Source organism: Chrysemys picta, chromosome 7, assembly GCF_011386835.1.
Source record: "Chrysemys picta bellii isolate R12L10 chromosome 7, ASM1138683v2, whole genome shotgun sequence".
NCBI classification, from domain to species: Eukaryota; Metazoa; Chordata; order Testudines; family Emydidae; genus Chrysemys; species Chrysemys picta.
The window spans coordinates 46964252-46979134 of NC_088797.1; the positions used below are offsets into that span (position 1 = coordinate 46964252).

Consider the following 14883-nt stretch of genomic DNA (forward strand, 5'->3'; position numbering starts at 1 on the left):
TTTCCTCAGGAAGTCAGTGGTGTCTCAAAGATAGCTGGGAGTGCTGGTAGCGTAGGGTCTGAGGAGAGAGTCTACATAACCAGACAAGCCTGATGTTAAGGTGCCAATGCCTGAGATGATGGGGTGTCCAGGATATCCAGGTTTATGGATCTTGGGTAGCAAATAGAATACCCCTGGTCGGGGTTCTAGGCATGTGTCTGTACATATTTGTTCCTGTGCTTTGTCAGGGAGTTTTTTTAGCAGATGGTGTAGTTTCTTTAGGTAATCCTCAGTGGGATCAGAGGATAATGGCCTGTAGAATGTGGTGTTAGAGAGCTGTCTAGCAGCCTCTTGGTCATATTCCAATTTATTCATGATGACGACAGCACCTCCTTTGTCAGCCTTTTTGATTATGATGTCAGGGTTGTTTCTCAGGCTGTAGATGGCGTTGTGTTCAGCATTGCTGAGGTTATGTGGCAAGTGATGTTGCTTTTCCACAATTTCAGCCTTTGCACGTTGACGGAAGCAATCTATGTAGAAATCCAGTCTGTTGTTTCGACCGTCAGAAGCCTATGGAACTTTTACAGCCAAAAATTTACATGTTGGTTGAGTTTAGTCAGGCAGCAGCTGAATGGTGGTTTTGTGGTTCTCAGTGATGCTTACATTGAGACTGAGACGCTTAAGTCCCTTTATTGATATAGCCCCATTGATATTTGTTGCCTATATTTGTTGCAGGCACTGTGAAGAATTATGCTGGTCTACAATTTTTGAGAAGTTGTCTGCTTCAGAGATAAAATGTGCTATTTATTATGTATTTTGATGTGCTGAATTCAAATATGACAATTAAAACAACTGATTGGCTACTGTTTCTAAGATATTTAAGTTTTTACATTTTATGTCTATGTATTTAAAAATCAGCAAAAGGGTTATATAAATAAATTTTATTATGAAACAAAAGGCAAAAAACTATTCTGTACATAGTTTAGTCCTATTCAGTGTCTACTCGGCGCTTCTTGGCTTGTCTCTTGTATTCATTAAATGGAGCATCTCTTGTCACTGTCCAGCAATAGTCTGCAAGCATTGATGGGCTCCATTTGCCCTGATAGCGTTTCTCCATTGTTGCAATGTCCTGGTGAAATCGCTCGCCGTGCTCGTCGCTCACTGCTCCGCAGTTCGGTGGAAAAAAATCTAGATGAGAGTGCAAAAAATTTATCTTTAGTGACATGTTGCAACCAAGGCTTTTGTATGCCTTGAGGAGGTTTTCCACCAACAACCTGTAGTTGTCTGCCTTGTTGTTTCCGAGAAAATTTATTGCCACTAACTGGAAGGCTTTCCATGCCGTCTTTTCCTTGCCATGCAGTGCATGGTTAAATGCATCATCTCGAAGAAGTTCACGAATCTGAGGACCAACAAAGACACTTTCCTTTATCTTAGCTTCACTTAATCTTGGAAATTTTCCACGGAGGTACTTGAAAGCTGCTTGTGTTTTGTCAATGGCCTTGACAAAGTTCTTCATCAGACCCAGCTTGATGTGTAAGGGTGGTAACAAAATCTTCCTTGATTCAACAAGTGGTGGATGCTGAACACTTTTCGTCCCAGGCTCCAATGACTGTCGGAGTGGCCAATCTTTCTTGATGTAGTGGGAATCTCTTGCACGACTATCCCATGATTCATATAATGTATGACGCAATACCAGCTTCAGATTGCATCATTCATTGTTTTGCCTAAAAAGCAAGTACTGTCCAAACCCAGTCATAGATTTATTCATAGATCCAGTCAAAGATGTATTTTAGTCATTTCTGGTTTAAATTGCGATCCTTTCTCTTTATAACTCACTTATCCTCTGCCATTCCCAAGTCAAGGGTCGTATATACTGACCCAATAGCATATCTTGAAAACTAGAGCCAATCAACAATTTTAAGCATCATTTTCGTTCTCAGTGACCCAGAATTAGTAAAGTTTGACTACATTTATTTCAGAAGCATTTTGGCTGTAGAGTAGTGTTATTTTGTTGTGATTTACTATTGCCTATGTTGGTATTGACCTAAATATTTTTAATTCTTTTGATTGTGATAGACAAGTTTCGGGGACCTTTGCCTGTGTTTTTAGTTTATACTAGGTACTACAATTAAATCCTGGACCTTAGTTAAGAGTTACAGATAGGACTTTCAAAAATGTTTGGTATGAGCTGAGCTCTGCTCCCAGTGAAATCAATGGAAGTAGCATTCTGGAGCTATTGAAGTCAATGGCAAAACTCCCATTGACTTCAGTAGGGCCAGGATATCACCCTGGGAGTTTTACCATTGACTGTAAATGGAGCAGAGTTAGACCAATGCTGAATACTTCTAAAAATCCTACCCTATGTGCATCCCTCCCTTAGGTGCCTAAATATGGGCTTAAGAGCCTAACTCTAGACTCCTATCCTTGAACTTTTTGGTCTATGTGCATAAAAGAGTTTACAGTAATTTTTTTTATGTACTAAAGGTCTAAATAACTTCTCATTGTTAAAAATGAAGAAAATTTATTTTAGCATGAAGATTTTATGCCATTAAGAGAAAAAAATACTAAAAATACAGTTTTTACCCGCTGATGCATATACTTACTTGTAAGTAGTCCCATTGAAGTCAATGGGATTATACATGTAAGTAAAGTTATGTACCCGCTTAAGTGTTTGCCTCCTACTAGTGGCATTAAAAACAAACAATATTTATAATTTAGTGTATAATACATTTTAATCTAAAGATGCTATAGAGCAGTTTTTCAAATTAGTTTTACAAAGACTGAACCCGATTTAAATCAATTATTGGGGGGAGGGGGAAATCAAGTGATTTAAATTGGGTTGTTTTAAATTGCTCCATCCTGAAGGTTAGGTACACTTTCAAGGGTAGGATGGAATTACATACATATCAATTCATGGGTTTTTTCCTTCTCTTTCTGTGATTTAGGCCTCAGGCAAGAAAACAGTACCTAATTCTGCCTTGTGGTCCATGTACCTTTCTAGTACTGCTAAAATATTCAAGGCCACAGCAATTAGCATACAATTCAATTTCAAGGTTTATAGTTGATTGCCTTTTTGTGGCCATAATACTTAAAACGGAAGCTGTTGTAAAGTATTTTTTACTTTTTGAAGCAAAACAAGCTGCAGAAAAAAGGGAATTGAATGATTTGAATTAAAGGAACCTGGAGTTTGTATTTATTTATTTTCTGGAAGCATCATGACATTGATACATATATGAGGAAAAGAATGATTCTTTTGTGAGTTGTTTTTTTTTCTTGGATAATGGATGAAAATCTCACTTGATTTTTTAATCTCTCTCCCCTTTCCCCCCCCCCCCTTACCACCAAAATGTACTTTTACAGAAGCATAAGATAGATCTTTTCTACAAACTGCGCCATGTGATGAATGAGCTCATTGACCTGCGTAGACAGCTACTGTCAGGTCACTTGACACAGGATCAGGTGCGAGAAGTCAAGAGACACCTTACAGTGCGACTGGACTGGGGTAATGAGTAAGTACAAGTACCGTCTGAGTGCCATCTGATTTAATTAATATGGAATGTTTTTTGTGTAATGGAATTTGCAAACTGTTGAACTATCTTCTAGTTGTTGGCAACTGAAACCAAATATCACTTTTTACATTCTGAGTTTACGACGTACCTCCTCCCCCATAGATATACATAATTAAAAATTCTAAAAATGTATGATCTGCTTCTACCATTCATTCCTTTCTGAAGGAGTCTGTATTTTTCAGTGTGTTTTAAGCCTTATTGTTTAAGATGTACAGTGAATATTAAATCTGAGGTATTCTATACATTGTAATTTATCTGCATTATTATTAATATTACCATTTTGCCATTTGAAAAATTGTTACTGTCAGTGGAACAGCTGTACAGCTTTGTTGTTGGGCAACACTGTAGAATAGCCAGAACTGACACTGTCTGATCAAATGATTAACACTGTGGAATTGAGGCTTATAGTATTCAGATTTAATTTTGTTTTAGGTCTTGTAATCCGTATAATTCTCTGCTGATGCTTTCTCAGATTTTGTGCCCTGATTATCAGTCCTGTTGTAAAGAGGTGACCATGTGAATCTTCTTTTTATGGAGCCAAAGGGATTTATAGTAATTTAGAGTTGAATCTGGAATTATAGTTAATTACTTAAAAAAAAAAACTAGCCCTATCCCAGAATCGACTCTTGAAAAACAGCAAGTAAAAAGCTTGGCTTGCCTAGTTCTAAGGCAAAGTGCTGTGAACAGATGTGTTATGCGTGGCATGCACATGACCTTTTCAGAGGAAATGTCACTCTCCTTAGGCTTACAACAATCTTTCTTCAACCAGGATGTGGATACGTTGTAATTAAAGTACAGAGTAAAATTCTGTGTAAGTTACCAAAAACAGAAAAAAGTTAATTTTTCCTCCCTAACTTACTCTAGTCATGGCCACATTCCTTCAGCACCTGTGTCAGGACTCCTATGGAGAAGAGTACTGGAATGAACTGACAAAAACTCAACTGGCCCCTCTTGTTAAATTAATATATTACTCTCTTCTTAGTTGAAAAAGAGGCTCTGAAAGATGTAGACTAACAGAATTACTTAAAAAGCAACAGAGGGTCCTGTGGCACCTTTAAGACTAACAGAAGTATTGGGAGCATAAGCTTTCGTGGGTAAGAACCTCACTTCTTGCATCTGAAGAAGTGAAGTTCTTACCCACGAAAGCTTATGCTCCCAATACTTCTGTTAGTCTTAAAGGTGCCACAGGACCCTCTGTTGCTTTTTACAGATTCAGACTAACACGGCTACCCCTCTGATACAGAATTACTTAAGTGATTGTTTTGCATTTTAACTCCCACTAATGTAAATGGAACCCAATAAACCATTGTAATGCTTTGGGATTCAACCCAGATTAGTAAAGGGCTCATTCACCACCTGCCCTGCAACTCTAGATGCCTGAAATGCTCTTGCTGTAGCTCACAGCCCTGACAACAACAGGCAGCAGACAAGCATTCAGGTCACACCCTGGTTTCCACTGCTCAGTTACTTTTGCAAAGTGACCCCAACACCCTCCCAGTTCCGAATATCTCCCAAATCATCTGCTAATATGGCAATCTGTTGAGGTTCCCAGAATTGTGAACTACTGTGTTACCTCTCTCAGCCTCAGTAAGTGAGAGTTTTGCTACTGCTAAGCTGTGTGACAACTCCCTGACACACCAGCTCGTCTGTCTTGCCAGTAAACTCTTCAGGACACACCTTGTCTTGTATGTAACAAATAGTGAACCCCCACCTCCCAAGTTCCCCAGAGATGTTTCCATGCCGTGTCCAGCCTTCTCCTGGAACACTCTCAGAAGTTAATAAGTTTGCTACTCCTTTAAAGAGATTATGCACTGCAATTCATTAATTTAATTAGAGTTTGACAACACTCTTATTTCAATCATAGCACTGAATTGGTTTTTAGTAAAAGTAAAACAAGTTTATTTAACAAAAGGACATAGGATTAAGTGATACCAAGTAAAAGGAATAAAGATTGAAAAAGGTTAAAAGCAAACAAAAGTAAAAATACTTTTCTAAGGCTAAAACTTATTTTCAGCAAGTTACAGTCTTTGCCTAAGCAGGTTTCTCACCTAAACTCAGTTCTCAAAGACTTCAACTCACTTGTTTGAAGATTCCAACATTCCATGATTTCAAGAGCTCTGGCCCCGTTAATTTCCCAAGTGATGGACAATTATGAGGGTTCTCTCCGCATTCTTTTTATAGTCCAGTAAACCTTTGAAATTTATTATTTGACAAGTAAGTCCAGACAAAGCTTCTCTCTCCTTCTGGGATGTAGATGCCATGCTGTCTTCCTAAAGTTCATTGTCCCTACTTCAAGAGCCAGGAAGACTTTCTGCTGTTCTTCCCTGCCTATTGACTTCCCATCATATGGAAATGGGGCTTCCACTGTTTTGATTCCATAATGCTTAATTTACATTGAAGACAGGTAGGTAGCTGTCTTCCCACCTGTCGGGGAGAAAACCTATATTTGGTCACAGACTTTAAAGCATATCATCAGTGAGTGTCCATAATTCCTCATATAATGTGAATGCATACCTTTCACAATTAAATGAATCACCAGTGTGATAAAAGACCTTGATACACTTTTATAATACAGTAATATTGTATACAAACAGTTGATTCAATTGTATCTTTGAGGGTCAGCCCCCCTGTCTTTATAGTTAAGAGGCTGTCTCCCCCACTTGCTGATTTGATGGCTTTGTTTACCTTGCATGTAAATGCAATTTCATTGTCTCTGCCTGATGATCAGGTTAGTCAGACAAGCAAGTACACATTTCTTTGTCTAGGGCATACTGTGCTTATGCATTGCTTGCCAAATACATTTTAAGAACATAATTCTAGAATATATCCATAACCAGGGTGAAAGTAATATAAAATTCTTACCGGTACGGGGGCCCGGAGTTGGTCCCTGGAAGGCGCGGAGTTTCAGGCAGAAGGGGCAGGGCTGGTGCGGGGTCAGCCTTCCCCAGCCAGCCCGCCCGTTTGCACTGCCTGGCCAGTGCCACCCGGGGCTCTGGCAGCATTTTAAAAGGGCCTGGGGTTCTGGCCACTGCTGCGGTAGCAGCGGCGGCGGCCTGGAGCCCCAAGCCCTGTTAAATTGCCAGCCTCAGGGCAGCTGTCCCTTTTGGGCCCCCCCTGTCGGTGGCCCGGTGGGGGGCGCAAAAGGGACAATGAAGTTAAAGCGCTGCCCCTTTTGCCCCCCTCCCCGCGTCAGTGGCCATTCCAGTAGGGACCCTACCAGCAGGGCCACCGAGGGGGTGTGGGGGAGGGCAAAAGGGGCAGCGATGTTAAAGCGCAGCCGTGGCAAAGGATCCTCCTTAAAGCGTTGCTGCGGCAGTGCTTTAACGTCGGCTGTGTACGGGCCGGTACCGACTTCTTACTGGTACGCTGTACCGGCCCACTTTCACCCCTGTCCATGACTCTTTGTACATATCTTGTATATACCTTACACAAGAATATTAATGATCAATGAGTTATTAGTTTTCAGTGATATATTGCATACCATCTTCTGGGTATATGTCATGACAACAGTGTGTTAAGTGCCGTGGGTATGTCAGGCCTGACAAGAGTTGTTGACACAGAATAGTGAACCTCTAAAGGGCCTCTGTGTCACAACCATACAGGAGCTTTATCCCTAGATAATTTTGCTGAGAGAGGCAGCAGACAGAGTGAGCAAGAGGAAGTGAGAGAGGGAGTACTGAAAAGAAAGGAATTTGGACTAAATGGTAGTTCAGCACTGAAGGGAATAGTTTGCTCAATTAGTTGTTAGTGGACCAAAGAGAAGAAGTTCTGTTAAATAAATAATACAATAAGTAAGTGTAAAACTTAAAGATAAAACCCATTACCCAACCACCTTATAGAAATGATCAATAGAGGTAAATAATGGTTAAATATAACATCCGCTAGGTATACCAATAATACAGTGGTGTTCTGTTTATGGTGGTAGAGAAAGTCAGAACTTATGCTATACTAGAGAAAGGGATGGGTTGAAATCACAGAGACAGAAATAGAACAGGATATTAGATAAATCTAGGCATATGTTAGAGTGTGTGTGTGTGTGTGTGTGTGTGTGTGTGTGTGTGTGTGTGTGTGTGTGTGTGTGTAAAAATCTGTATACCAGTGTGAGAAACATAATAACAAAAATAAATGAGCTATACTGGGATAAAAGACATGTCTGAGATATGGTTGGATGAAAAACTCAGTGGGCTATTGTAATACCAGGCCGTAGACTATATATGAAGAATGGATTAGGTTATAGAGATAAGAGCATAGCACTGTATCTAAAAGATGCCATAACATTTAATCAGATACAGTTTCTGAGTAGGTAAGATCGTACAGTAGAATCTATATAAATTCAAATCCCATGTCACAATAATACAAATATATTAATAGAGTTATACAATGAGTCTCCAGATAAGGGAATGTATGTTGAGCACATAATATTGAGGGAGATCAAAGAGCCAACTAAAGATAATAAAACAGTGATAATGAGTGCCTTCAACTATCCACATACATATAGTTCACATTGAGGGACAGTTTAGAGAAGCAATTTCAAAATTTGCTTCTGGGAACAGCTAATTCTATGGCAAATAAGAGGAGAAGCTACCCTCAACTTGGTCCCAGGAAACTCTCAGAAGTTGGTTCAAAAATGACTATAGTAACAGCAACAGTAATCACAATACAATAGAGGGTCCTGTGGCACCTTTAAGACTAACTTTGGGAGCATAAGCTTTCGTGGGTAAGAACCTCACTTCTTCACTTGCATCTGAAGAAGTGAGGTTCTTACCCATGAAAGTTTATGCTCCCAATACTTCTGTTAGTCTTAAAGGTGCCACAGGACCCTCTGTTGCTTTTTACAGATTCAGACTAACACAGCTACCCCTCTGATACTTGACACAATACAATGTTTATAGTGCCAGGTGACAGGGAAGAGCTGCAAGGGTCTCAGAAATAAGTGAACATAGCCTTGGTCTCCAAGATACCATGAGAACTGATGTTTGGGAGCAACATCTACAACTTTTTCTGCAATCTCTACCCTTAGAATAGTAGAATTTAGATGGAATTTCAAAAAAGGGGATTTACCAAGTTTTCTTCTCTTGGAGCATCTCCTTTTCAGTTGTATCATGGAGGGCATGATTATACCCAGAATTATTATTATTATTATTATTGTTGTTTTATTAATTATCCCAAGTCAAACGTTTCTTATTCCTTTTGAAATTGATGTGGTTCTTTGTTGTTGTTTTTTAAATTAAAATAGTAAATAGTAACATTCACAGTGAAATAGTGACAACCTTACAGTAGTTTGGAGATATTCACTTTTTGAATCAGCAAAAAGAATTTAGCAACAACATGCTTTTTTCAGAAACTGTCTGCTAACTGACTTGACTGTTTTGATACTCGGAGATCTGTATTCATTACAGCTATATCTGGGTGAATTTTTTTCTGTGTCAAGAAGTTGCTTTTTTAAACAAAATCTGTCTCAAAATATTGCAAACTGTAAAAGTGATTTAAATATTACATCTCTCTTCCCTGTCTTGTAATGGGAGTTACTTTCAGTTCTCACTAATCTTTAAGTTCTTTAACCCCTTTTGGAGCAATATTGTCTGGTATCTAGAACAAAGGAGTGAGTGCCATGATTCTTGTCTTTTATTCTCAAGTGTGTCACTTTCTTAGTTATGTAACTTAACCACACTGTGCCTCAGTTTCCCCATGTGTAGGAATGCTGTAATAATGCCATCTCACAAGGGTTTAGGAAGCTTAATTCATGAATGTTTGTACGGCACTCTGAGATCATCAAATGAAAGGCACTGTTGTTAATATGTGAATTACATAATTATTAACAAAGAATATAAAAGTAAATATCAGTGCACACAGTTTAAGCCGCTCTTTAGTTCCCCAAGGCAATGCTGAAGGGTGGCACTCCAGGGGCAAATATTTTACAATCAATTGTGTAATTTAATATTTCTGTGATGTACTATGTATAGGTAATCAGTTTATGGCCCATAAATATCACAAGTAGAGCAGACAATTAATCGCAGTTAACTCAAGCTATTAACCCAAAACAAATTAACTTGATTAAAAAGATTAATTGCAGTTTTAATCACACTGTTAATCAATAATAGAGTACCAATTATTTAAATATTTTGGATGTCTTCTACATTTTCAAATATATTGATTTCAATTACAACACAGAATACAAAGTGTACAGTGCTCACTTTATATTATTTTTGTTTATAAGTATTTGCATTGTAAAAAAGAAATAGTATTTTTCAATTCACCTTTTGACAAGTACTGTAGTGCAATCTCTTCATCATGAAACTGCAATTTACAAATGTACAGACGCTCCCCGACTTATGCAAGCGTTCTGTTCCAGAATGCCTTGCGTAACTCAAATTTTGCGTAAGTCGGAAACCTATCTCCAACCATAACGCTAAAAAAAACCCAACCCTCCTATTTCTAGCTTACGAAACTATTTCCGTAAACTCAGATTTGTGTACGTCAGGTTTACGTAACTTGGGGAGCATCTGTTGATTACTTTTGTTACATTGCACTCAAAAATAAAGCAATATAAAAGTTTAGAGTATACATGTCCACTCAGTCCTACTTCTTGTTCAGACAAGTGCTAAGACAAACAAGTTTGTTTACATTTACGGAAGATAATGCTGCCTCCTTATTTATAATGTCACCTAAAAGTGAGAACAGGCATTCACATGGCACTGTTGTAGCTGGCCTTGCAAGGTGTTTATGTGCCAGATTTGTTAAACATTCATATGTTCTTTCATGCTTCGGCCCCCATTCCAGAGGATATGCTTCCATGCTGATGACGCTCATTAAAAAAAAAATGTATTAATTAAATTTGTGACTGAACTTCTTGGGGGAGAATTGTATGTCTCCTGATCTGTGGTTTTACCCATATTCTGCCATATATTTTGTGTTATGGCAGTCTTGGATGACAACCCAGCATTTGTTGTTTAATTTAAGATCACTTTCATTACAGATTTGGCAAAAAAAAAGGTATCAATACGAGATTTCTAAAAATAGCTACAGCACTCCACTCAAGGTTTAAGAATCTGAAGTGCCATCTAAAATCTGAGAGGGACGTGGTGTGGAACATGCTTTCAGAAATCTTAAAAGATCAACACTCCAATTCGGAAACTACAAAACCCGAACTACCAAAAAAGAAAATCAACCATCTGTTGAAGGCATCTGACTCAGATGATGAAAATGAACATCTGCAGTTTCTCCATCAACGCTCTGCTAGGTGCAGAAATGTTTGTTTCAAGTTCATATAATTTACACAAAGTCGGCCCATGTTGTTTGATGCTCTTTAAACTTATTTTAACAGTCATTATACAATGCAAAGTCATTTCAAGAACTGTTACTCTCCGGGAGGTTGGAACAGATGTGTATAAATCTTCCTTTTCCGTTCTCTTTGTTTTAACAACAGTAGGGGGGACCTTAGTATGCATGGCTGAGTCGAGTCTGTGCATTATTAACCAGTTACATATCTGATTATTCCACTTTGTTCTAGTGTCTTTATAAAACACACTATTTGCTTTTAATTCCTTTTATTTACTGCCTCTTTCGGCATAGTTGTATTTCACTAACTTTATACCATAAGCATGCTTGATTGCAAAAATTAGTCTTACTTCTTCACTTTGTCACTTAAAGTAAAAGCAATCAATATGAATGCAACACATTTCTTACCTAAGAGGATTACCCGTGATGTAAGCTCTGCCCGTAAAGTTTACAATATATTGCTCAAAGCTGTATCACTTATAGTTCACTTTGATTTTATATACATTTTAATTATATTAGATTCCATCACATTCCCCATTTTACTACTGTATCTGGCACATCATATAATATTGATATTAATTTGAATGATTTTTAATTCATTTACCTATTCACAGACAAGAAAAAAGGGATGTCTGTTTAGCTGCACAAGCAGTACACCCTTGTGAAAGGCTGCAGCAACTCTAAGTTCTTCTTCGAGTGATTGCTCATGTGTATTCTACAGTAGGTGTGCGTGCTTGCCACGTGCACCGGTGCCAGAAGTTTTTCCCTTAGCAGTACCCATAGCGGGGGAGCACCGCGGTGACCCCTGGAGTGGCGCCTGTATATCGCGCTATAAGGGGAGCCACGTGCTCCCCCCACTCTCAGTTCCTTCTTGCCGCCAGTGAAGGTAGTTGGAACTTGTGCTCCAGTTCTGCTGCAGCCTTTCACTCAACCTTAGTGGTACTGTTCGTGGAATTGTTACTTCAGTTGTTAGAGTGGGCTTGGGGCATGCCCCGTGCCCCAGGCTTCAAGTTGTGTAACTCCTTTCGCCGTTCTATGCCTGGGAGTGACCCTCACGCTGAGTGTCTCTGCTGCTTGGGTGAGACTCACATCAGCGAACGTTGTAAGATCTGCAGGTCATTCAAGCCGTGGACCAAGAAGGAGAGAGACATTAGACTCCGTGCTCTCCTGATGGAATCGGCGTTGGCCCCAACTCCAGCATGCCGGGCGGACTCGGCACCCACCGGTGCGTCGTCAGTGCGTAGCTAGGCCCCCTGTACTAGCCGGCACCGCTCCCCCCTCTAAGAAGCAAGGAAAGGGCCCTACCTCGCAGCGGCGCCGAGACAAGGAAAGAGGGGAGGCTGGTCCCGCGTCGGGCGGCCCTCGGTCCCCCCCGGGCTCAAGGTCTCCGACTCACGTGGAGCGGAGCAGCCCGGCGCCGTCCACGCACACATCTCCGCCAGTATGGATGCCGTCGACGCCGGAGGCGACGCAGGCGGTGAAGGACATTATGAGTCTGCCGGTTCTAGGCATCCAACCGGCGACGGCTCCCCGGTCTCGGGGCAAGCCCTCATTGGGTGCCCATCAGATCTCTCCTGTGGGTTGCAGTTCCCGCTCCGAGGACTGCTCCCTGCACCGTTCGACGCTGACCAGGCCATCACAGTCACCGCCGGCACAGGAGTCTCGGGGACCCTCTACGCCGCCTGCCAGCGACAGGCTTCGAGAGAGGCACCAGGAATGTTTTCCTTTGCGACGCGACGACCGCAGCCGGTCTCATTGGGATAGACGTCGTCGTTCTCATTCCAGTTCCCACTCACCTAGATGTTGTGCTCGGGATTCCCCTCGCAATGACTCGGCATCGGGGAACCAGAGCTCCTGCCACCGTCGTGGGTACCGAAGTAGCTCTTCGGGCGGGTACCGTTCCTTGACATCGAGGTCCAGGTCCTGAGAGAGGCATCATTGCAGGCACCGCCGCTCACACCGTTCCCGTGAGACTGTGCGCTCAACGGTGATCTCAGCCTCAGCATGCAGCCGCCCATCCCCGGCCCACACGGCTCAGCTGGGACAACTACCACTGCCAGGTCAGTGGCAAGGGGCCCCGTGGCAAGGACAGTGCTGCCAGTGGGCACCGATGGCCGCCCAGACGGGAGCCTGCTGGGTCGCCAGAGCGTCACAGGCTCCATCAGCCTCGTCCGTCCGCCTAAGAGACAGATCGGCGGACAACGAGTCGTTGGACCTGGGACTCTGATCTGGGGCTCGACCCCCCCGGTGCTGACTGAGGCCCACAACTCCGTGCGGACCCTTTCCCCGGCACCGGATGACACCATAACGGCGCCTCCTCCATCAATCCCTCAGGAGTATTTTAAGGTGCACCAGGACCTGCTAAAGCGGGTGGCATCCAGCCTCCAACTGCAGGCCGAGGAAATGGAGGGCCCTTCCGATTCCCTCTTTAATGTGTTGTCCCCTTTGGCACCGGGCTGCGTGGCTCTGCCCCTGCACCAGGGTGTAGCCAACATTTCCAACACCCTCTGGCAAACTCCCGTCTCCTTGGTCCCGATCTCCAAGAAGGCTGAAAGGAAGTACTTTGTGCCGGCCAAGGACCATGAGTGCCTCTATTCCCACCCGGCACCTAACTCGCTTGTGGTAAAGTCAGTAAACCACAGAGAATGACCAGGCCAGCCCACACCTACCCACAAAAATAAGGACGCCAGACGACTGGACTCCTTTGGTAGAAAGATTTATTCCTCGGCAAGCTTCCAGTTCAGGGTAGCCAACCACCAGGCCTTGCTGAGCAGATATGACTTTAACCTGTGGGAGTCTCTGCCTAAGTTTGAGCATCTCCTCCCAGACCGGGACAGGAAGGACTTTAAGGTTCTGGTGGAAGAAGGGGCGGCGGCAGCTAAAGCGGTCCTTCAAGCAGCGTCGGACGCAGCCAGCTCGATGGTTTTGGTGATTGCCATGCGCAGGCCTTCGTGGCTCCTCCTGTCCGGACTCTCGACGGATGCAAGACGTCCCGTTTGATGGGAAAGCGCTCTTCGCAGACCAGACAGATGTCAGGCTGCATGGGATGAAGGATTCCCGTACCTCCCTGCAGACCTTGGGCCTCTACGTCCTTCCGGCTAAGGACAAGGCCAAATCGCAACCGTCGGCTCAACCTGCGAGGAGCAGATACGAGCCCCCATATAAGAAACCGAGGGACCAAAAATGCCAGTCTCAGTGGCAGTCCCGCTCATCCCTGCAGCCTGGGCCCACTAAGGGAAAGAGGCAGGGAAAGAGGCGGTTTTGACTATTTGCAGGGGGGCACGGAGCCAGTTGCCAGGGAGACCCCCCAATTAATAACGTTTGTGTTCCGCAACCATTTGTCTGCCTTCCACATGGCGTGGCCCCGTATAACATTGGACCAGTGGGTCCTCAGTACCATTTCCAAGGGCTACATGTTGCAGTTCACCTCACCCCCACCAAACCATCCGCCCTCCCCGGTAGACCCGGGGGACCCAGAGCATGCCCACCTCCTAGCTCAGGATGTGGACCGTCTACTGCACCTGGGGGTGGTAGAATTCCAGAGCAAAGGGTTCTACTCCTGGTACTTCCTGATCCTGAAGGCCAAAGGGGGCCTCAGGCCCATCCTGGACCTCCGGGGCCTAAACCGTTTTTTGGCCCGCTCCAAGTTCCGCATGGTGTCCCTGACCTCTATTGTCCCCTCCCTGGACCCGGGGGACAGGTATGTGTCCCTGGACCTCCAGGACGCGTAGTTTCACATTCATATTTTCGAGTGGCACAGGTGCTTCCTCCACTTCCTAGTGGGGTTAGACCACTACCAGTTTGCGGTCCTCCCGTTTGGCCTATCCACGGCACCCACGGTTTTCATGAAGTGTATGGCTGTGGTAGCAGCCTACTTCAGGCAGGAGGGGGTCCAGATCTTCCCATACCTGGGCGACTGGCTTCTCAAGGGCGACTCGCGTTCTGAGGTAAAGACCCACGTGGAGATGCTCCTCTCAACATGCGCCAGTCTCGGCCTAGTGGTGAACGAGACCAAATCAAGCTTCGTTCTGGTTCAGTGCATAGAGTTCATTGGGGT

At 43.1% G+C, this 14883-nt stretch overlaps 1 protein-coding gene across 14 annotated transcripts in view; it reads left to right on the forward strand.

Annotated features, from left to right (window-relative positions):
• DOCK3 (dedicator of cytokinesis 3) overlaps positions 1 to 14883 on the forward strand; it is a 642920-nt gene that overhangs the window by 287012 nt on the left and 341025 nt on the right. For all 14 annotated transcript variants that reach the window (XM_065551338.1, XM_065551344.1, XM_065551339.1 and 11 more), the window contains exon 6: positions 3340 to 3488. In XM_065551338.1, coding sequence (XP_065407410.1) covers positions 3340 to 3488 — 149 coding nt within the window. The remainder of the gene's footprint in view (positions 1 to 3339; positions 3489 to 14883) is intronic.